General features: G+C 46.7%; 1 protein-coding gene across 1 annotated transcript; it reads right to left on the bottom strand.

The window, feature by feature from the left end:
• Positions 1-3,149: 3,149 nt before the first annotated feature.
• APCDD1L (APC down-regulated 1 like) lies at positions 3,150-22,884 on the bottom strand. Its single transcript, XM_075020026.1, has 4 exons — positions 22,521-22,884; positions 9,687-9,816; positions 8,536-9,094; positions 3,150-6,061 (listed from the first exon to the last, which is right to left on the bottom strand). Exons 1-4 carry the CDS (start codon positions 22,555-22,557, stop codon positions 5,297-5,299), a joined length of 1,491 nt encoding a protein of 496 aa, XP_074876127.1. The 5' UTR covers positions 22,558-22,884; the 3' UTR covers positions 3,150-5,296.
• Positions 22,885-23,698: the final 814 nt, after the last annotated feature.

Here is a 23,698-nt window from a genome sequence, read left to right on the forward strand (position 1 = left end):
CCATGTGTGTGTCAGGATTGAATCCTTTATGTTCTGCGTAGGGACACTCATTCTGGACCTAAGCATCTGATGTAGTGGTGAGTAACTCTTGAGCTGAAGCAGCAATTTTTGTTTTCATGTTTCACTAGGAGGCCACACAGAAGTGTGATTGGAGCCAGGAATATTTGCTTCAGTTCTGAGCCCAAAAGAATGTTTCTGTGAAGGCTGCAGACTCTCCTGCCCAATTTCTTTCCTGATCTTTTCTGCCTGAGCTGTCAAATCTCACTCCGTTCCCTCCCTCAGCCCTTTGATTGAATCCAAGTCATCCTTGTTCCCTCGCTGCTCCTTGGCAAAGAAACTGATGTCCAGCCAAGCATCTTTAAGTGGCTTTTCTTCTCTGCTGCCTATTTATTTTTCATCTCAGTCTCTTTCTTCCCATTGCTCTTCCAGTCTTGCTCTTCCCTGACTGCCTGGCCCTGACTTCTGGCCCACGGGAATGCTCTGTGGCTGCACCCGGGCTGCCTGGCAGAAGCACTCCCTTCACATGGATGTCTTAACTCTGGTCCCAGATGCCTTTTCCCATCCGAGGTAACGACTCACCTTTCTGCTTCCTCTTTGATCAAATTTGTTCCTTCTTCCTCTTCACTCTGTGTAGTTTGGAGCAATGAGTCTTGTCAACCATCTGTCTCCAGCTTTTTTCTGCTGTTTCAATGCAGCATATTTATTTTTAGTAAATAATAGGCTTTTATGTTCAGTGTGGATTGTTTATCAAATGAAGCACTAGCTCAATGCTGTTAATATATCCCAAAGTGTTTTAAAACTTTGTGTTTTGTTTCAGTTTAAGAATTGTTTGGAAATCTAGAATGCAAAATACATTCTGAGGTATTGTAAACAGGGGGGCATGAAGATGGCTAATTGGAAAAATAAGTTACTATTAAGCTGTGAACAGGAGATCAAACCCATGACTATGTCGGCCAAACTCAGCTCGTGCTTCAAATTTTTGTCCCTGCTAGAGAAACAGAAAATTGCAAAGGCAACTTGTCTGAGTAGCTTATGATACTAAAGAAGGTATGAAAGACTTTCATGCTTAGACTCAGTATAGGAAGCTAGTAAATGTATTCAGAGTGTTTGAAAATTATTTTATTTTTCTTTGCTTTTTTGAGTGGTTAAAAAATGATGAAACTTTTGTAAAGTATTCTGTAAGAAGTGAATGGGGAAGAGTTTTCCAAGACACATGTGCCTGTTACCATTGACTTTCAGCTGGTACTAACCTGCCAGTGCATGTTAGCTTGGTTTTCTTCACAGGTACAATAAAAAGGTATATATTTATTTTACAGTTGAAAGGAATCCAGTAGTCAGGACTGATGTTCATTGTCTAGGTCCTAGACCTGTTTTTTCTGATGCAGTGTTAGACATGAAACATGAATTTACTTGGTTTTGTCTTGTTCATGTCAGATAAAGATAAATGAATTGCAGAACTAGGAAGTTGGAATCCTGATTACTTTCAAGCTTGGCATACAGCCATGTGAAATGCTAATAAATGTAATTGGTGCTTCAAAAGGGCACAGCTGAGCAAATTTCTTATCAAATCTGGTAGTGAAGAAGAAATTAGATGGAAAACTGAATTAGAATTGGCAGGTTTTTAAGTGAAAGGTGTTAAATGGCCAAAAACCCAATAATTTTGCAATCGAGAAGAGGGACAGCTTTGCCTAACCGCCCATCCTGTTACAGTAATGAAATGAAGGGGAAAATTAGATGTAAAGTAATATAAAACAAATAAGAAAAAGGGAAGCAGACAGCAATCAACTCAAAATGAGAGTTACGAAGTGTAGAAAATTAATAAGGCAAGCCATAGCCAGAGGAAAAAAAAAAAGTATGGGTTGGAGTGCTTGGAGAGGCTGATAAAAGAGCAGAAGTTCAGAGGAAATCTTTGTGGTAGGGTAAGGACTATTACTAGATGCAGGTGGTAAAGCTGCTAGTGATCGTGTAAGAATTGGAAAGGTGATGTCACTCATTAGCAATGCTTAATATTAAAAATCAATATTTTTAAATCCAGTAGGTCTAGAAACCTTGTATCTGTATTTCTAAGGGAGATGCATGGGGCAATCTCTGACCTGCTGATGAGAAGGATGGCAAACAGGACAGGACAGGACGGCCCAGGTGAAGTGCGTAGCTAGCTTGACACCCCCAGGGAAGGGATGAAAAAGGAGATGAAGGAGCATAATGTAAGTCATTTCATTCTGTCTTTTGTTTTTCAGTTTTCTTTGGGATTAGAGTGATGCGAGTGTATCTGGGCCCCTGCAAAGCTTGGTGTGTTCTGACAATCACACGTTTCAGAAGTGGTCGTTCAGAGAGAGGGGATACTCATAGAAGGGTTCTGCTGGGACCCCATATGATTCAGTGGTTCCAGATCACTGGAATACAAAATCACTACTGATAAAATGGTAACATGACAAAAATATCCATACCCAGGACCAGAGTGAGTAAGAGCTCCACATGTGTTCCCCGTGCAGTCCCAGGGTAAAAGACTAATGAATAAGAATGTGTTCTTGTTTTTAATTACCATTAGCAGTAAGTGATTATACTTCTGTGTGTCTCAGCTGTGAGAGTTGGGTATTTTGGATGCAACTTGGATATTGACATTTTAAAAGAGAAGCTGAGTAATTACAATGGATGCAAAAAAAAGATTCAAAAATTACTGGTGGAGTGTGAAAATGCCTTAGAGAGGGTGAGAGACTAAACTCAGTTGGCTGAGTTTATCTACCAAAATTGAGAATGTCTTGATTACAGTGCATAGGTACCTTCACGGGGAAAACATACTGACCACTGCAGCTCTTTGATCTTAAAAAGAGCAACACAACAAGAACCACTGCCTGGCAATCAAAGCCAGGCAAATTCAAATTGGAAAAAGGCATGAATTCTTAAGAGAGAATAACTGTAATTTAGGAATGTTTCTCCACAAACTGTGAACAGAACAATAAAAGTTATGATATTTATGCAAATAGCTTTTTCATGGCTTTTTTTTGTCTTTCAGAAGTATACTTAAAATGGGGAAACAGGGGATAAAGAGGCTCCTGATGAAGCTTTCATAGGGAGGTTTAGTCAGCGTAGCCCATCCGTTGTGCAGAGTTGTGGAGCTGTGTCTAAGCATCCAGTGCTGCTGGAGCCGAATGGCGGTTGACCTGCTATGGGGAGGTGGTGGGAGCTTTCTCAAGTGCTCGTTGCATACATTGCACAAGTATGTGATGCTGTCTTGTAACTTTTTACATCATGTTAATCCCATCACCACCTTGAAAGGATCTGTGATCTTGGAGGAGTTTTTACACCATGCGATGTCTGAATACTTGCTAAGTTTAATACGTTTCCATACTATGTAAATGAAAAAGAAGTATCTGCACACAAATCTCATTCTTGGGTGTAAATGAAGAGCAGGAATTGCCTTCCCCCTCCTCCACCCACCCTCCAAAGACAGCAGAAGGCTGTTCCCTAATCTTGCCATGGACATCTTTGGGTCCTGCAGAAACATGTAACTTTGCTGATTAAGAAAGTTCTGCCATGTGTATGGTTTACATGAGATGCAGCTGTGCTACCCCAGACTTGCCCTGATTCATAGCATCTCAACAGGGACATCCCAAAGGAAATGCCCCATTCTGCAAGATGCACTTGCAGTTCTTCAAACATTTGCCCATGGATCTCCACACAGTAGCAGGCAACAAAACACAACAACCTTTAGAAACAGGGAGGTATTTTGCCTGGTGAACTAACCCTGGAGAAGTCTCCTTTTCCACTGATTGTAGAGGGAACCAAAGGTGAGGTAGCCAAGCTTGGCCTTTTTGTGTATCATCTTAAAAGTGTAACTGTTTATGTGCATAACTAATACTCGATCATGCCTGGAACATGCTGACAACGTTTATGTCACAATTGTATGCATTTAATAAGCATCTCATTTGAATTATTAGTTAATGTACAGATCCCCCAAAAGTATTTTTATGTTATAAAACCCATAATTTATCTAAGTACAAGCTGCAAGTTTGTAAATACAGCATTAAGAAGGTAGCTATTGCATAGCTGGTTTAACAAAATATCCTTTGTGAGTAAGATATATAGGCTTATTTGGAGAGGATTTAGCTACTGGGAGGAGGCCTTCTCCAAGTAAGTTATATGCTTCTTAGCTGCAGCAGGCAGGGAATATAATTTCTTAGTTTGTCCTTCTTGTCAGTAGAAATCAGTTTGACCTGACTGTGCTGTCTGAGTATCTCCGTAGCCCATTATTCACTAGAGGCAGATTTATAAAACATCTTTATAGGAATGAGGCGGGAAGTGACATTTCGATTGAAAGGAGAGCTGGATTAACAACTGTATGCCAGAACACTTACTAAAAATGAGACAGTGAAAATACACAGCCTGAGAAGACTTTTAAGCGATCTTTCGCTTCGCTTGGTGCATGATGAGTGGGAGTCACAATTGCCTGGCAGTGCCTCTGTCTGCTGGACAAGGCGGGCAGTGACATGGGGCCATTGCTGATGCACTGAAGGGCAGGCCAGTACTGCACTGGAAAAGCCAGAATAATGCAGCAAAGATGCAGTGCCTGCAGCTAGGTAATGCTGAAGGTTGGAGCGGTTGTGCACAGAAGCGTTTTCCATTGACTGGATCTTCTTTTATGACCAGGGTCAGGCATAACAGTCTGTCGAGGTAATGCTCTCCGAGGGCTGCTTTTGGTACATACATAAGTGGAAAATTGTATGTTGCATCTTTGTGTGCGTACGTACACAGGAAAACTGCAGAAAATGTCTGTAAACTGAGAGAGGCATGATTAACTGTGCCCTTATCAAGAACACTTGCTGACTGTTTATTGCTGACTGACTCTGCAGATTAAATTTGCAAGAACAGCAATAAGGAGTATGATGGGTGGGAACTTAACCTCAAAGAAACTCAGCAGCTGACACTTTGGATGTTTGAATTACATCTGAATCAAGCTCATGATTAAATCTTAGCAATGTCAAAAGCTCAAAGCAGCAATTGTAATTGATGTCGGTTTTTTCCCCCTCATATTGCCGAATTATCTATTGCAATGTGCAGCGCATCCATGTCACTACATTAAATTTGTACGCAAAGAGGGGAGATTAGGCAATAAAGCCACAGGACAAACACTATGTAGTCAGGCATATCTTCTTGGCTTCGTTCACTGTGGTTGGGTGTTTTTAAAAAGTGTTTCCAAATCTGAGTAAAACTGATTCCAGATGTGCTCATTTGAAGGATATAAAAATCACGCTAGCACAAAGACTATCTGAATTCTGTGCTGTACCTGAATAGATAACTAGTCCCATCTTAAAAACAGAAGTGCTATAAACAATAAAAAGGCCACAGGCAAAGATTTTAGTGCTTCACTCCCATTAGCATCCTTTTTTCCCAAGTATTTTAGACTAACATAGTTAGAGAATTCCTCTGGTGCTCCAGCACACTGAATCAGAGGTGCCTGATACGATGTGGGTCGCTTGTCTGGACTGTCGGGACTGGATCCGTCCGTGGGCCTTTCGCCAACGTACAGCAGGCTGCGGTCTTTCACGTCTTGCTCCGTTTTGAAAAGCTCGTACTCCGTGTGGGGCAGCTTGATGCCCAAAGCCAAACATCCATTTGTGGGTGTTATATCCTGCTCCACCCCAGCACTCCAGGAGCTTGTCAGCCCACAGCTTCCAGGTTCTGAGGAGTTCAGCATCATCACCGTCACCTGGTCCATTGGCGTCACCCGAGCCTGGGTGACTTTAAAAGCCAGCTCTGTGCCACCTCTCACTTTAGAGGAGGGGATGCCTTGGGTGTAGTGCCCAGATGCGTAGATGGTGAAAGTCGGCTGTTTGCAGAGTGGGTCGGAATAGTGATAGTAGTAACCTTCCCAGGTGTGGTTGTTACCGTGGAATATGAAGTACCTGGTAAGGAAAAGCACCGCAGGTCGGACCTCGCAGTGGGTGCTCACCCAGCTGCCGCTGAGCTGCATCGGCAGCTGAGCTCTGACGGGTAGTATGGGTGGGTGGTGCTCATCAGCTCTGTATATAATCCCACAGGCTGGGCAAGGATGCACGTGGTGCTGCAGAAGACAAAAAAGAATGTTTTTGTAAACTGATCAGCAAAAAAACCATTTCAGAATATTTAAAAAGCTCAAACTCCCCTCTTCCGCACCAGGGTGTTCAACTGCAATGAACTTGGCCCAAGACTTCCAAGCAGATTAACTGGGATAAAGCGCTGCCCTGGCTCTTTGCTATTCTGGTACGCTGGGAAGGACAGAGGTCTGTGCCCTGAGGCTGCGCTCTGCCCTGTGCCAGGGCCACTAGGGATAGGCTGCAGGGAGGAGGACAGGGCAAGGGCAGAGCTCCTGTAAGGGCAGGGAACGCTCCCTCGGGCCATCCAGGTTGTTTCCCCACAAGTTTTCCGCTGCAAGCTGCTGCGCTTACCCACGGGTAAGGATGAGGGTGCTGGGAGATGTCAGCTACACCAGCGCATTTCTGCACCAATTCAGAAGAAACAGTGCGTTCTTTTTGGCAGTCGAAAAGGCTGCGAAACCTTACCGTGGGGAGGCTTCTGTGGCTGTACTACACCGCGCTGATGGCAGCCCCTCCAGGACAGCCAAAAGCACGGCACGTTCTGCTTCCCCCTCGCCCCGTTCCTACCGCGGCCTCAGAGAGCCCCTGCCCGCGCTCCCCCCCGCCGTCCAGGTGGCAGGTGAGGTGGGCTGGGAGGAAGGCAGCGGGTTTGCCAAGCAGCCAGAATGGGCACTGCACCAGAGACGGAAAAGAAAAGGACCTACTGCAAAACGAGGACCTGACCTGTGCTTCACGCAGAACCCTGAGTCAAACCAGTCCTGCAGCTGATCCAATGCCAGGAGGTTTTTTGGTGTAGCTTGGAACTTTTTCTTATACTTCATATATCACAACTGATTTATTTTTAAATAACCACGGTTTGAACGCTATATCGTTTTCTAGAACACGAGCTAATCTTTACTGAACTGTCATACGCAACAAGGTTAAATAGCTCAGTTAACTGTAGGGTGGGTAATTTACATGCAAGTTGATTGGAGTCTACTGTAATTTAGTCATTTTCAGCTTGCTTTACTGCTACTGTCACGTTAATGAGTGCTGACAGTACACAGTACATTATGGCTAAATAATCCCAGAAGTTGGCAAATATATATGCTCTCCTTAAACAGGAAATTCTTTGATAATGAAAGGTAATTTGGGGAGAATGGGTTTCTTTAAAACAGATATAAATTTAAGGGAAAAAGAGTGGTATTTTCATAAAGAGGGTTAAAAAATAATTCCTAACATAGCTGTGTAACTCACCAGCACAGGCAAATAGATGTTAGTTCAGAGAACAGAAAAAAAAAAAAAAGAAAAATCCTGTGTCCAATAAAATTATCACTGTAGACATGGAGCCAAAAATCTGACTTGCTTAAACCAGTCGTGTGAAGTTATTTCTAATGTATGGCAGCTTCTAATTATCGCCAAGTGGTGACATCATGTGCTGGTCCATTGGAGAGCTGTTAGCTGATTAATTACAGTGCTATATTCAGAAAGTGAATTTCGGTATCTTTAGATTTGGTTTTAAATTAACTTTTTAAAGTGTTTATGTTTACCATCTGGTTTTGCTCATATATATGGTTTTGGCCCAAGATAACAGAAGTTTAACCAATTTGAGAATGTTACTTTCGAGGGGGAGAGGGGTGTTGCTCTGTGTTTTTCAGAGTTCAGTTGGTGTAGTTTTGGATGTGGGGAAATGTTGCCCCAAAGCAATTTTTTTTTTCTGTTAATTCAGTTCTATCTGGTATAGTTCAGAGAGGTTTATTCACCCCATCTCACTGCTCAATCATTTCTGAATTGATTAGCTATGATTCGGATAGAAATGTGCTTTCCTCGAAATAAACTAACCTGCTGCAAAATAAAATATAAAATAAAATAAAAGGAAACCAAGTCTCCTGCTCAGTTTTATTTATGTCAAAATGAAAGTTTGATTTCTGTGTAATAACATAATTGTATTCACAGCAGCTTCCTCTTCTAATGGCATTACACCAAAGACTAATGATTTAATGGCAGACGTTGCTTCCTCGCTCCTCTCTGAACGTAGAGGACATGACAAAGAGCGAAAGAGAGGGGAGGAAGACAAACGACAGAGCAGGCAGTCTCTAATGATGTGCAGCCCAAAGCTTTCGCTGACTTTGGTGCAGGAAACTAAGAAACTGCATTTCCTAGGAAAACACAGAGCTAAAGAAAAGCCATTAACTCCAGGCCCGTGCCAGCGCAGGCTTGTTTCTGATACTGGTTTTGCCGAGCTTTCACCCGGCCCAGTCGCGCTCTCTCGGTAAGGCAGAGGGTGAGCCCCACGTGCCGCGGAGCACCCAGGCAACACCCTCGGAACCCGCGCCTACAGCCCCACACCTCCTCATCCGTGTGTCCTTAGGACAGAAGGGGGCTAAGCGCAGGCAGGCGGTATTTTAACAGTAAGGAAATCACGGGCGCTTGGCAAAGCCTGTGAATCAATGAGGGGACCGCGTAAAGGCATCGTCCTTACCACGGCGCTCTGCATAGGTTGCTGATAACCGGTCGGTCGGTAGTGGAGCCTCTCCACCCACTCCGTGTGAATGTCCCCCAGGTACAGCTCCTCCACCAGCCGGCTCCCGCTCTGCTGTGGCTGCAGCAAGGGCTGGTAATGCTTCTCCACCCGCACCAGGCTGAGCTCGTGCATGGCGAAGCCCAAGGCGGCGGTGCAGTCGCGCTCGGTCTTGGCGCTCAGCAGTTCGTAGAGGGCTCCGGGAGCCCAGGTGCGCCCCGGGGGCAGGAATCCGCTGCAGCCCTCGCCGGAGGTCTGGTTGATCCAGGCGGCCACCTCCCGCATGGCCTTCTGGCTGTGGAAAACGATGCCGACTTTGTGGAGGTGGTAGTCGGCCTCGGTGGCCCCGCGGGTGATCCAGGAGGCCTGGCGCAGCCGGAGCTTGCCCTTGATGACCAGCGAGTAGGAGGGGTCGCGGCAGGAGGGGTCCCAGTAGTAGAACTGGTAAGCCTTGAAGAGGCGGTTGGCGTAGAAGAGGTAGGATCGGGTGAGGAACTCGGGTCCCGGCCGCACCTCACACCTGGGGAGGAAGGCAGTCCTGAGCCGTCCGCAGCCGGGGGTGCACAGGGTGAAATCCCTCCCCAGGGACACCCGGGGTGTGGGAGGAGAGGGGCGAGCACGGGCGGGAGCAGCATCGTGGGCAACAGCCTCCCACACCCGGTGGCCACCTGTGGGTGATTTTAAGATCTGGGCATCTGCTACCAAAATGTGACAGTGGCGGATAGAGGATCTCAACGTCCACAGAGGAGTGCCAAGGCGGGGGGGGGGGGGGGTGTCAAGGATGCTCTGCCCATTTCAGCCGGGTGTGCTCAGCAGCTGCACCTTAGGGGGGGAAGAGAGGCAAGAGGCTCTACGGGCGCTCAGGGTGTAGGGGGACCTCAGGCCTCCCTCCAGCCCGGGGTGGGTGCTTGGGGAGGGGGGAGAACAGAACAGACTTGCTTTCTGCTGCTCAGCTACTTGCTCTCCCCATGCTGCTCGGCTGCTCGGTGCGGGGGGGGGAGGCAGGAGCAGTGCAGAGGGGCTGGGCCGGGCCGGGGGGTCCGCCCCGGGGGTTTGGGGGTGCGTTCCCGGGGGAAGGGGGTTTGGGGGGGGGGGTGGTGAGGGTGCCTTACCCGGTGGAGACCCAGCGCCCCTCCAGACGGGGCGGCAGCCGCGCCGCGATCCTGGCGCCGTCCTGCAGGTGGCGGAGCTGCTGCCGGCACCGCGGCTCCCAGCGCAGCGGCGGCTCCGCGGCCGCGCAGGCTGCGCGGGGGACGAGAGAGAAGGGGAGGGGGCGTCAGCACCGCGGAGGTTGCGCCCCCTCCACCACCACCACCACCCCCCCCCCTCCCCTCCCCTCCCCAGGCAGCGGGTCTCCGCCTCGGCGCCGGGCTCCCGCGAAGCAGCGGCCCCGCGTGGGTCCGCGGCGGGGCAGGGCCGGGAGTCCCGCTGGGGGCTCGTCTCGGGGCCGGCACGGGCTGCGTGGAGGGTGACTCGCCCTACCGAACCCGCGGGGGCTTCGCCTGCGGGGAGCTGGGGTGCCAGGCCAAGGAGGCGTGCGGAGGTCTGGCAGGGAGCTGCAGGTACAGCCCGGATCCTGCCAAGTGCTCGGCTTCTTGAGTGCTTCACTGAGACAGAAAACATGTCAAACGCCATCGCCTAGCAAAAACTCCTCTGGCTGCTTCAGCTAGAAGAGCTAGCTGGAGAATGAAAGGCCAAATGGGTTAGCTAAGCAGCGAGCTCTTCGTTAAGGATACAGATTTTTTGTTTTACTGTTTCCCAACTGGAGTTTCAGCTGAACCCAGCTATTTTTTAGATGAAATCTTCAAATAAAACTGAGTGCTCTTTGTTCGTGTTCTCTCTCTCTCAAGCTATTGTTGAAGCAGTAACTGAAACAGGGAATTACAGCATGGGAACATTAGACTCGCCTGTCGCCCGCCATAAGGACAGTAATTCTGTCACTTACCTCATTTCCCATAACAACGGATGTTATTGGCTTAGGGAATGTGTGAACACTCAGCTAAATCCTGAAGACCTTTGCATGCACACATATATATGTACATACATTCCTATATATTATTCACTCTTTACTTAAGCAAACTTCTGTTGCACTCATCGTGAGTTTGCTTCGGTAAGAAACTTGGGATTTACCTCTTTATAACACCACAAAACGAGCTCTCGGTGAAGCTCCTCCTGAAACCCCACCGATTTTCTGCTATCGTACAACTGCCCTGTCTGGCAGAGGCCGATCCCTTGGCCTGGTAGTGTTCAGCCCAGCCCAGGGCTGCTCGGGGCTTTATAAGCCCAGATGGGGTTCGCTCGCTCTAGCTGTACTTAACACTTTACCTAGTAGTGTGCTGGAAATTTCCAAGCCAACTTTTATTCACTACATACCAATGGTTAGGACACAGGTTGCGTTCCAGCCTGCCTACCAGCAGGAAAGAAAGATCTCACATATAGGTATTACCTTCCCACAGAGTGACAATGCTGAACATTTGCACACCCTGTGCCTGAGTCAAGGAGATCAAGATAAGAGAGTCACAACTGCTCGTCTTAGTCCCTGTGGGCCACATACGTACTTCTATATAACCTGAACCATCCTGTGATCTTTATAGGGAGATTTGCCTAAACCAGACCCTTCACTGGGAAAAGAAACCCAAGCCATCTGGCTGCACGTGAGAGAAGTGACAGGTAAGATTGTGAAGGGCCCAGGCCTGTCTTCGAGAGTGCAATCACCTTCCTAACAAGAAGCGTTTGCAGATTAAACTAGCGCATACGGATCCGGTGCAAACCATGGGCAAGACTACGAGCTGCTGAGCAACATCAGCAAAATTCCCTGCCTCACAAGCTCAGGATATAACACAAATACAAACAGTCAGGGTGAGATTCACAGCTGGGGTCTACCAGGGAGGCTCCCCTGATTCCCACAGCCCATTTATTCCAAGACAAGAGCCTCTCATCCCTGGCATCAACACATCCTACACACACAGAGGTTTAAATCCCTGTTACAAATCTCCAACATCCAAGTTTGCCACAAATATAAGCCCTTATACCAAATCAAACGGGAACTCGGTAATTAAACGTCTGCTGTGCAAGTCAGAGGCCCCTGAACATGTGGTAAAGCAGAGAGATTTCCACTCAAATAGTATTTTAGTACTAATCTAGTAATAGATAATTGAAGACTTGCGTCTGGTGGACAAATTCGGTCACTTCACTATGGTGCTGCCATTTGGAAAGGTTTTACACGTCACAGTAACAGAGTCCTTGAAATGTATTTGTGTACGTTTAAGCACGCAAACCCTGAAACTACCACAAAGGGAATAAACACATGGAAAGTGAAGCCCCCAGCGAAGCAGGAGAGCAGTAACAGAAGCAGCCTACCTACCCAAAGGCCAGTGAAACCAGCCTTGGATTTTCTGTTACCTCACTAGGCACTGGAGTGCATCAACTAGCTGGAAAGATGCATTATTAGTGTTAAGGGCTCTTTTTGGAGCAGACTCACAATTGTACTGGTTTTATCACCTTTTAGAGCTGGACATGGCAAGCAGGCATAGCCAGCTCCTTCACAATTGCTTGCACTAGTCCTTCCTAAAAAGCAGTTCCTGTGAGTCTTCAACTGAAAATGGGAAAATATTGGATGAAAAAACCCACTGCTATTAGTTAAGCCTTTAATTTGGCAGCTGCAGCATGCATGCAGGCTGCCCCATGGGTGCCCATTTAGTAGAGCCCATTAGGAGTCGGGGCTCTGCATCCCCATCTCAGTTCTGCCATGACTTTGCTCCACGGCCTCGGGCAAATTTACTCCTGTGTGCTCCTTACTCCTGGGTCGGGTCTTTTTTTACTCACCTGCAGAATATGCCAAGTTTCATCTGACTGCCCTATCAAGAGGCCTAATTACTGGCAAAGCTTTTCAAGACCCATCAGTACAAGGACAGTCCAAACTGAATTACACTGAAAACAAACATGAAATCATTATCCTAGAGAATACGGTAAACTAAAAAAAGAACTGTATTTGTATTAGAGGTAACGGACTATAAGGGTCAGATTTGCTCTTGCTCATAACCACAGAAAGACTCCAGAGGCATCAGTGTAGTCTATAGCTATACCGAAATAACAGCACAGAATATAGCCCCATTCTCAACTCGCTAACTGCACTCTGAGTGTGTTTATTGCAGCAGAAGCTTCAATATTTGACTGAACCCTTAGTGCTACTTTTGGCAGAAACACTAAAAGTCTACATTGTTTGAGAGCACAGACACTTTGGCAACGCAATCACTACATTTTGACACATTCAATAGAAGAGGGAATTTTTATAATCAGGATCAAAATCCATGGGAAAAAAAAATTTTAAAAAAATGCTCCAGAATGTAAATATTTGATATGATGGGAATTCCTAGGGATTTTGTCTTAACTGTACACAAGAATCCAAGCTGCATGCATCCTCAAACCAAAAACTATTGGCTTGTGTCCAAATTTTGTGGCTGCTTTTCTCTCCCAAATACTTCAGCCCAGCCCCACCAGATCCAAAGATCCTTTCAAGCTGGAAAAGTTCAGTTCCAGACCTAAAATCTGTAGTTACAGTACATCTCTATTCCAAGAGCAGCATAAAGTGGCTGTCACTCATATGTCACTCTGTTAGCCGCTGGTGAAGCACATCAGAGCAGTTCCTCTCTCCATCTTAAGAGACACAAATTAACTGCTTTATAGAGTTCTTGGGCAGGAGGAAGGAATTATTCACAATTCATCTTCAAGACAAAAATACTCATTCATAGGAAAATCTAAAAAAATCCGCAACTGTGATCTCTTCCACTCACTCGTTAGCCCGTCTGTCTGTATCGATTAACCACAAGTGTTTCCAGAGAGCTCCTCAGTACAGCAGCTAGACAAAACAGTATCTTTTTCCAGCTTTCTGGTGCGTGCTGCATCCAAAGTACCGGCCCAAAGTCTCCGAGCAATGGGGCTGCACAAGCACTCAGTCAATTAGGAATGCCAGTAACTGGGAATGGCGGCTGATCACTGCAATCAGCAAAAACTGGATCAAGCCTTGAGACAACAGCACTAGCAAATACTGACCAACTATTCCATACACTTGTTTGTACAAATGACTTTCAGAAAAATCAGACCCACAGCATCAAATGATAGAAAGGCAGAACTGGAAATTCTCTGCAAAGTAAACTGTTGGTAAAATTAAGACGAAAGATTCCTAGGCAATGGCCAAGCCTGAAAATGAGAGCCTGCCAGTGGGGTTGTGCTACATAACTGCTGTACGCTCCAGATTCAGACCCACTTCTCACTTTTAAAGGAAAAAAATACCAACCAGGAGAGAAATACTGTAATATGTCTTGTTGGAACCAAATCTTGTTTGTGTTCCTCTAAGCAGATTGACTTTGGAAAAAAGCAAAGTTGAGTCACACATCTGTTTCTTTATAAATGGAGGAGAAAATGCATACATTACAGTTTGCACCAAATTAGTTACTGTAGATCAACTCTTCTCCAGAGCTAGATTGCTTAATCTGTTACATGTTATTGCCTCCTATGGCCAGAATTTATTATTCCCATTTATAATTCTAATGTTTCAGTTAGTCACCCATTCACAGGGATAAGATCAGTGCCTGAAGTCATGGAGCATTACACATTTCTTCATTTAGAGATGACATAAAACCTTTGATATTTTCTGAGGAATGTTCAGAGTGGAATGAAATGGACGACAAGAAACATATCAATATATTCTGCATAAGTGAATTATACTTATCCACACAGACTTCATTAGCAGAGCAAAACAGTGTTTCTTTAGCATTTTTTCTCTCAAGAGAGCACGCAGAATGGATTTGGGGTTAGCCACTAAAGGAATAAGCATTCTTTTAAAAGCAAAGAAAATGTTTGTATTTAGCAAATCAATTTTTCTTGCATTTGTGTGGAGATTAAGTTAGTTGTGCTTTTAATTCACTCAGAATACGGCATTCCCAAGAGAACAATTCTGTGGGAAGAGATACATTTTATATTATAATATTATAAAGTTATAAAACTTAAATATAACCCACTGGGTTATATTGGTGGAAAACCGTATCACAGCAGAACGGTGCATTTTGCCTATCTGCAAATTGAACCCAGTTCAGGACAGGATTTAAGCACATGCTTAAGTCTAATTGGTTTCAGTGAAACTTAAGCATGTGCTTGAAATTAAGCCAGTGCATGAGCATTTTTCCTGATTAGTAATGCCTCCCTGAATTGAAGCCAGAATGTGGTCAAGTGGTTGAGGGAGGATGCCAGCGCCTTCACTGGAGTACTGTTTGGCTTCTGGAAAAGTATTTCTATTATTCATCTATTCATCCTTTCTCTTATTTGTCTGTAAAACGGGTATAATTACATATAGCTGTTTCACCAGTCTGGTGCTCAGTTTGTGCTATTTGTAAAATGCTTCAAATTCACTAGATGTTTCTCAGTTATTCTTATGACATAATAAATGTATTACATGTTAGCTATCATTGCAGAGCAGCACCTTGAGTTTCCTGTGCATACCAGAGCATAAACATACATGAAATTCTGCAGATCCTGAGGCAACTTGGACAACTCAAAATTCCCAAGCAGCCCAGGATTTTAGAGAAATTTTCAAAACATACTTTCACCACATACTTTCAACACACTGGCAAACAGGTTCAGCTACCTTATTTTATGGCTTTAGCCTAGCTTTGTTCTGAGGCTGTGATCATTGCCTAATTTGCCTGATGTCCACAATTAAAATAGTGAAGCACTTGTGGTGAGTTGACTGGAGGTTTTTAAGGCACTAGAGAAGTAAATATTTTGCTCTTGGAATCATGGAATCATTTATTTCTCCTGTGTCATGTCAAGCGACAAGATGACAAGACAGAAGGGATTTGTGGTAGGGAAGGCCAGAAGGGAGAAGGTATTCTCTCCTGCACCTCAAAGATCTTCTTCACTATAAACTACATTTAAATAAAATGGCTTCTTAAAACTGCCCTCTTTGGCTGTTTACCCCAAAGAAGAAAACCAGGCCTAACACTGTAAATGGGATTGCAGGGCTTGATTCCAGTTTCACTGGGGTCTGTAAATAGGAGTGATCCCATGATCGTACCAACATGGCATCAGCACCTTATTCAGAAAATGCCCGTCACTCCAGTTGGAGAACGAAGGGATACAAAGGAGAAACACGATATGAAAGATTCTCAAATGGAGTGAACTAAGCAAGACATGTAAGAGTTGGCATAGAGGACTTGCGATGACAAATAAAAGCACTAGAGGCGGATGTGAGTACATCTTCCCAAGAGATCTCCTACAGTTAATGTTAATCAAAACGCCACGCTTTTCAATTACACAACGGAGCTTTACTCACCACATACTTGCTGTCCTGACAGATACAGCCATTTCACTTCGTGTTTCTCCCTCCCACCCCTCAGAAGATACTGCAGACTCAGAAAGAGGACTTGTATGCTTTTTCCACAGCTAAACTGGTCAATGTCAAAAGATTTACTGGAGAACAGCTGAGCAATGCCACATGGCCCGAGAGCCCCAGTTGGCCCAACCATTGTGGTCAGCTCAGCAGTAACTGGCCCTTAGCTCGGAGCCCAGTCCTGCTGCCAGCCCCACACCGGGCAGCCCAGCCGGGGGGTCCAGCGGAGTGGACAAGAATGCTGAGAATGGGTTCCTGCTGTGAGCCAAAATCAGAGAAAACACAGGGCTCCCCTGCAACAATTCACCACCTCCACACAAACCTACAGGACAGAGTCTGGAGGGAGAGGGATGGTTAATCAGGAGGGGTAAGAACTAATGGGATGATTGCTACATGTCTACTTTTTTTGGCATTGGCAAGCAGTGGAAAAAGCAAATGTGTTCAGGCTACACTAACACATCGTGACTTGTGTTAAACTCTGATCGATATTGCCACATAAGTCTGGCACAGAGAAATATATAACCAAAACCCAAAAGAAACCAAAGGAAAGAAGGGTGATGCTAGAGCTTTTTTCCTTGAACATTGGTGAAAGTTTAAATTTTAATTTGGTGAGATAGGTGAGACCATAGTGAGATGATCCCTAATCCCCTGGGTACCTAGACAGCATGAGATTGGTAAGAACACATCAGGGAAAGCATTTATTTTCAAAAATTAAAGGAAACCAACTCAGTCCAAGGCTGAACAATATGCTGGGGTACTACCGTGACTCAGTTAAATTCTCACTGGAATTCATATTCTTACCAAATGGGAAATATTACATCTATCTTCCTTAATTTAGATGAGCTGGAAACTCATTAGAAAATACAGCACATGGTTTTGAAATTAATGCTACACTGTCATTTTGAATGTATAGAGCACCCATGCAGTTTTTGGCAACTCCCTCGAACCCCTGCACAGACACTTTATTAGTGGCTATCGTGGCCATTTTTAATAGTGATGGCTAAGCGTATTTTTTCCTGGACTGCTTTGAAGAGCAGAACCAGTAATCAGGCCATGGCTTGGCTATAAAATGCCAACCTCATTTTGAACGTCTAAATCACTCACATGGACCATGAGCACAGAGAGGACCACCCACCACATAATATTAACATAAATATAGCATTTACCCAAAGCAAAATGAGCAACTGGACCTGGCGGGACTTGAGAGTAGAACAACAAAAAATGATTAGGGGGTGGGAGGGATTGAGTTACAAAGCAAGATTAAAAGAGCAGAGTACATGTAGCCTGGCTGAGTGACAGCTGGGGCAAGATGGACATGATAACAGCCTATAAATATTCACAAAGCACGAACACCAAGGAAGGGAAGGAATTCTTTGCAGTGAATAAAGAGGTTCTGTTGGGAGTGAATGAAGAGAAGAAAAAATGTGGCTTGTGTATCAGGGTGAACTTCTTGAGGCACAATCTAGACAGCAGCGCAAGTCCACTTGCTTGGCAGGATTTTGAGGGATTGAACAAAGCATTAGTACAGCATGGAATAACCCGTTCTTGGCAGGGAGCTGGCGGGATACTCTGAGTGGCCTTTCAGTCTCCCACTGCCATGGAGGCGCCCCAGTTCCCTGCTCCCACGGGAGACAGCTGCTCTCCTGTGTAAGCACATTGTTTGCCATCCTGCTCATCAAAATCACTGCCTGGCCTCCATGGGACTAGAAATACGGGACAGATGCACAAAGGCATTTAGGTGTGTAAAGACATAAGCAACTGCAATTGGTACTAAACTGCTGGACACAGCTGGGAATCCCAGTAGGTTCCCGCAATGTCAAGTACTCACCGTTGAAAATCTAAGTCCAGGAAATTAGATTATAAACCCACTAAAGCAAGAACGATCCTTTTGTTCTCTCCTAATTTAGCACCTAACACAACAGGATTCTTGGCGCTGCTGCAAGGATACTGTTTATAGTAATAAAAATAGGATCTAATAGGATCTAATAGTCTGAGGCTACTTGGCTCCTGCAAAGCCAAGGATGAGAAAGGCGTTCAAAAGCAGTCATAGCGGAAGGTATCCTCAGAAAAAAAGCTCTGCAGAAAGGTGGTAAATTGATACATAGCCCACACCAGAAATACGCACACATGTTTAACTTAGAATCACAACTGACCACAGAAAAAGGTTACTTGTTCAGCTGAAGCACAGAATTAAAGTTACTTCTAACATGTGTTTTGGGGTCTGGGTGTGGTTTCGAGATAGCCTGAAATTTCAGTCTACTGTTTTGCCTGTCAGCATTAGCCAAGTTTTGATGTGTTCCAGTTCTCTTAAACACTGCCGACAGATGCTAAAATCAAAGTTGACATTCAACCTACGCTCTGCATAATCTAATAACGGGACTCGCGCTACTCAAAACTAACAAAACTTTGGAGTTTTCTGCAGCAAAACTTTGCTGTCATTTGTATTTTCATCCGTCTTTTCCAGGGAGTCTAACTGGGAAAAATGATTTTTCCTCTGAAAAGCTTTAAAAATAACATGTGTTTTTGTATCAACAGGGGAGATGAGACACTTAAAAGCCATAACCTGCCAGTGTCCAGCACTTGTGGATTTAGTAAGAGTGTGAACAAGGTGAATCCAATTGTCTCAGTGGGGAGCTTGGTGTATACCTTGATCTCAGGGTACAGGGTGAAAGCCTGCTTCCAAAGATCTCTGTCTTCGACTTAGACGAGGCCAAAATGTCACATGTTTGTCAGTGTTTGCTATTAACCTAGTAGAAACCATGGGGGACTTTTTCAGTGATCAACTGAAGGGATACACTCAAGTTTAAAGCATTATTTTAAAAACTAAACTCAAGCAAATCTCTTCAAACGCTCAGTGGTGAGACTTCTCCTGTTGATTTATGTACCACCACACCAGTTGTAAATTGAGAGCTGTTGTTGCACTGATCCAAACGTCTGTCTAACAGTGCCACGGGAACTGAGCTTCACTGTAGTATTCTCAGTTTCAGATGAATTCAAACTGTGATGATTTAATAAGCTATTCACTGAAAATGAGAAAACATCAGTATGAAAGACATGATTATCACACCATCGCCCTGCTAAAACTCAAAAATAATGATGGATTTCAACCCTCTTATCACTTAACACTCTGGAGCTTTGGCATTTCAAATAGACATCAGAGTTTCTTTCCTGCTACACAGAAACAGAACTTTCCTAATTTTGCATTTTAGAGCATGAGACCTTTAACTCCTTAAAGGAAAAGAAAACACAGATTGCAGATTACTAATCCCTCAGATCTTACACAATTTAAACTAGGTAGAGAAGGAGCTGTTCTATGAATTGTATTTTCAGTTTCTGGCAGCACACTTAGCCTACAGAAGAAGGGTTACACATTAAAATTCTCACATTCTCACTGTCAGCTTCTTAGTATTATTGTATCTGAGCTGCACCATCTTAAAATCATGAAGTTAGGAATTCTGTTTTTCATAGCTTTATCTTCCTCAGCAAATAAGTAAGAAAACCAAAGGAATTGTCTAACAGTATGGTATAGGTGCTTCCTAATTTTGAACTTGATCTTAGCAGTGATTGTATCTCACGCATGAAAGCATTGTCTTTATAGATGACATATGCTATGTTGTAGGGAAACACAGGATCCCATTGAAAGCAAAATCTCTTTCCAAACTTTGTTCTGCCAGATGCAGCCTCCCCTAGCATTGGATTCCAGCTTTGGTTTTCTTCATAGCAATTTCTGGCTTTTGAAAATCTCCTTACTCAACAATTTGTGCTTGTGGGGAAAATATAGAAACCACACGATATTTTTTTCACTTGTGCTTTTTTTACATCTCAGCCCTGTTTTTATCTATATCCATATACTTTGAAACATGGCTAACCTGTAATTATGGAAAGAACAAATAGAGTCATATCACACAATCCAGCATAATACATTAGTTGTTGATTTTTTGGCCAACTTGAGAAACGAAGAATAAAAACCACCAACTTGGTAAAAATAAATTAGATAAGTAAACATTGCCCAAACACATATTTGAAGCAAAGACAATGAAGTTAATTTAATAGTAAGTACGCATATATGCATGTGCAAATACACACACACACGCATATCTATCTATATTGAATGTACTACTATCATTTATGGGATTCTCTTCCTAATTGAATGCAACTGCTGATCTTATCTTACCCCAACACTGTAATTTTCAAACTTAAAATAAACATTGAAAGCAAGAATAGATCTTTTATGTTAAAGCCATGTAGGAGAAGCTATACATGAAAAATATCAGCGTGGTGTTATTGGAATGTGAACACTTTAATGAAAGCTTAGGTAAAACTCAGCAATTCTCTGGGGACATTTCCAGGAATGAGTGACTCTTTTCTGGAGGGGACCCCAAAATCAGATCCAGTTACCTAACTAAAGTCCTTTTTCAACTAATTAGCACTGGTGTCATGCTTATGCTGATGTTCAGTTTTATGCAAAATATAGAATGCCAGTCTTGCTCACAGTGAAGTCACTGGCAAACCTTGCTTTGATTTTAATGAGTTCTGGATCTGACTTAGCTATTTAAATATATGTTTTAAGTTCCAGCTTCTGTTCTTACTGAAATCAATGGAAATTCTCTCACTGACATCAGATGGAAGAAGCACAGAGTTTAAATTAGATTGGACTAAAATAAATTGTATGAGGATTTAAGAAAGAAGTATTCTAATTAGTCTTAATGAGTAATCTTACATAATGCAGTATAACAGATCTCTGAGCAGAGCAACTCGAGCTCCTAAAATATAGAGAGAAGGAGAATACATTTTTCCCAACCTGTTAAGCCTCATCTTTGGGGAGCAACATATGACAAAGACCCAGCACAAGGAGAACAGAAAAGTAACCCTAGAGAAGTACCAGGCTTAGAGATTTCTTTCTGTAGTCTGGTACTTCACACTTAATGCAAATAACGTCTGATAGCTGTCACTACACAATTTTTTTGCAACGATAAGTAAACTAAGCCCTGAGCTGGAGAGGCAGTCAGTGTGGTATTTTGCTGCCCAAAACCTCAGATGAGTAAACGAAGTGGTAGAAAGGAAGCGAGCAGCAGGAAACCCAAGTGTCTGGATTTCCAGTGTCCAGACTGCACCGGGGCCTGAGGGGCACCCTCCCACCCCTCCTTTCACCTGCCCCTTCTGCTCAGGGGCGCAGTCTCAACCGAGAGTCTCCCTTGCATTTCCTAGGAAAATACACTGTCCAAGGATGGAGGAGCCTCCCTCTGGCTCTGCTCCTTGTTGTAAACAGAAATCATTTTGCCTTTTTTCACAGCACAGTTGTCTTTGTTCTCCCATATGGTCTCTAAGTCAGAACCCTTTCTTCTGAAACTGCTCCAAGAACTGTGGGGTTGAAAGACGTCTTTCCGAAAGGGATCCCCGAAGGTGCAGCCTGCGCTGCTCTGAGGGTCGGTCCGTGCAGCTGGCGCTCGGTGGCACGTCCCTGGAGCAGGAGACTACTTGTGAAGTTGTCTCTTGCTGGGGCAGGTGCTGGATCCTCCTCCCAGGGATAATTCCCAATTCCCAGTGAAACACCACCGAGAATCACCTCTGAGCCCTTCCTGGATCTAAACTCAGCTCAAGCTCTCACCGTGCTCCGGGCAGGAGCAGGCTCCAATGGCACAGGGGAAGCCGGACAGGGTTTGTGGGCGGGGGGGGGCAGCGACCCTCACCACTCTGGGAGCCTCGGGGGGGAGGCAGAGGCTGAGTCCCAGCCCAGCACCGCCCAGGGCAGCCCAGCACCGCACCTCCAGCCCTTCTGGCATCTCCACACGCCGCTCAGAAAGGGGGGGGACGGGACGGGAAAGGCTTCAGGGAAGCCCCTCGCCCGGGGGCCTGTCCCCCCTCTCCGGCCCCACAGCTCGGCAGCATCCCCGGAGCTCTGGGCTCCCTCCGGGGCTCTCCCCGCCCGTCCCCCTCCCCAGGGAAACGGCGGTAGACGGTGCAGGGCAGCGCGGAGCACGCCCGGGAACGCTGCCCTGGCTCCTCGGCGGACGCTCGGGCCGCACACCGGGGAAACTCTCCCCGGGCCGGGCGGCATCCGAGCGGAGAGCCGGGCAGGGAGCGAGCGAGCGAGCGGAGCTGCGGGCGCCAGGTGCCTCCTGCCCCGCCGCCAGCACGGCCCGGGGCGGCAGGGACACCCCGGGGGGGGGGGGGGGACCCCCGTCCCAGAGCCGGCCCCACCGAGACCCGCCTTGCAACTTCCTTGCGCCCTCCTCGCAACCTTCTCGCCCCCTCCTTGCCGTTTCTTCGCACCCTCTTTGCAATCTCCTTACAGCAAGGTTTCTTGCATCCTCCTTGCCGTTTCGTTGCGCTCTCCTTGCGCCCTTCTTGCACGCTCCTTGCTGTTTCTTTGCACTTTCCATACAATCCCCTTGCACCCCAACTCCTTCCACCCTCCTAGCAGCTCCCGGGGGCAGAGGGAGGCGGCGGGGAGCCTTCCCCCCCCACCCCCGAAGGGACGACCCCGACGCCGGTCGGTACCCGCTCCCCCCCCCCCTCCACACGCCCCGGAATGGCAGCGACCGCCGGTGCCACCTACCTACGAGCAGCCCGGCGAGCCACCAGCACCGGACCATGGTGGCCGCTCTGTTTCCTCGCCGAACCGGCGGCAGGAGAGACGCGATCGCCGCCGGTGCCCGCGGAGCTCAGCGGGGCGCGGCGCCCGGCGGCGCAGCCATGGGCCGCCTCCGGCGCTCCGGTGCCCGCGGCGGCGGGACCCCGGCTTCGGCCCGCCGGCGGGAGGCGAGGGCTGCGGGGCAGGCTCCGGAGCGGTCGCCCTGCTCAGCCCCCAAGCCTTCCGAAGGGGGGGAGGAAAGGGGAGGAGGGGGGGGGAATATATATATATTTTTAAAATAAAACACCGCAACCCACCCCGCCTTCGCTGTGGAGCGCGTCCCCCCCGACTGCTGATAGCTTTAATGGAGCTTGGCAGCCACAGGTTCAAGTTGCCAGAAGAGGTGGAGACTCCGCCGCCTGCGCCCCACATGCGGCCGCGCATCGCTCAGGCGGGGGAGGCGGAGGGCTGCCCCGCCGCGCCGCCGCCGGCCGGCCGACCGACCGACCGGGGCCGGCACCCCCGCCTCGGGGACCGGCACTTTTCCCTCAGGGACCGGCGCTTTCCTCTCAGGGACCGACACTTCTCCCTCAGGGACCGACAGTTCTCCCTCAGGGCCCAGGCCCGAGGGCCGCCCTGGCCATGGGGCGCCATGGCTGCCGCAGGCCGGTCTGCGCCTCAGGGCCCCCCGCGGCGGGCTGAGGCGGGTGTCACCCCCACCCGTGGTGCCCCGAGGTCTTGGAGGCCGCTGTGGGGGCTCGGGCCAACTCTTCTCAGTGAGGTGCTGTGAGGGCATGGATCATCCTCGTGTCGTCACGGCCTGGCCCTCCCGGCCACCATGGGCCATGGCTCCCTCAGACCCGTCAGCCCTCCTTTATCTTCAGCCTCGGCTGCTGGGGCTGTCGAGAGACAGCAGTGTGACCCCAAAGAGCCTCAAGCCCTTAAAAACCCTCTCAACATCCCACGCTGAAAAAATACAGGACCCTTTGAAGGCGACTCCAAAGCACCCACCTCAGGCGGCGCTCGCCCAGGGCCCTTGCGCTCACACCAGCCAATTCCCTTCCCATCGCCCAGACGAGGCCCACGGGACAGAGCCATGATGGATAAAGGGCTTATAACCAGCTTTCAGCATGAAGTGAGGCACAAATCTCAACTTAGACGCG

This window comes from Buteo buteo, chromosome 2, assembly GCF_964188355.1.
Source record: "Buteo buteo chromosome 2, bButBut1.hap1.1, whole genome shotgun sequence".
NCBI lineage: Eukaryota > Metazoa > Chordata > Aves > Accipitriformes > Accipitridae > Buteo > Buteo buteo.

Excerpts from the sequence above, each read along its gene's own strand:
- APCDD1L (XM_075020026.1), bottom strand. The coding sequence starts at position 22,557 with ATGGTCCGGTGCTGGTGGCTCGCCGGGCTGCTCGTAG. Across the intron at positions 9,095-9,686 it reads GGGCGCTGGGTCTCCACCGG|GTGTGAGGTGCGGCCGGGAC; the intron begins GTAAGGCACCCT and ends CTTCCTCCCCAG. Across the intron at positions 6,062-8,535 it reads AACCTATGCAGAGCGCCGTG|CACCACGTGCATCCTTGCCC; the intron begins GTAAGGACGATG and ends TGTCTTCTGCAG.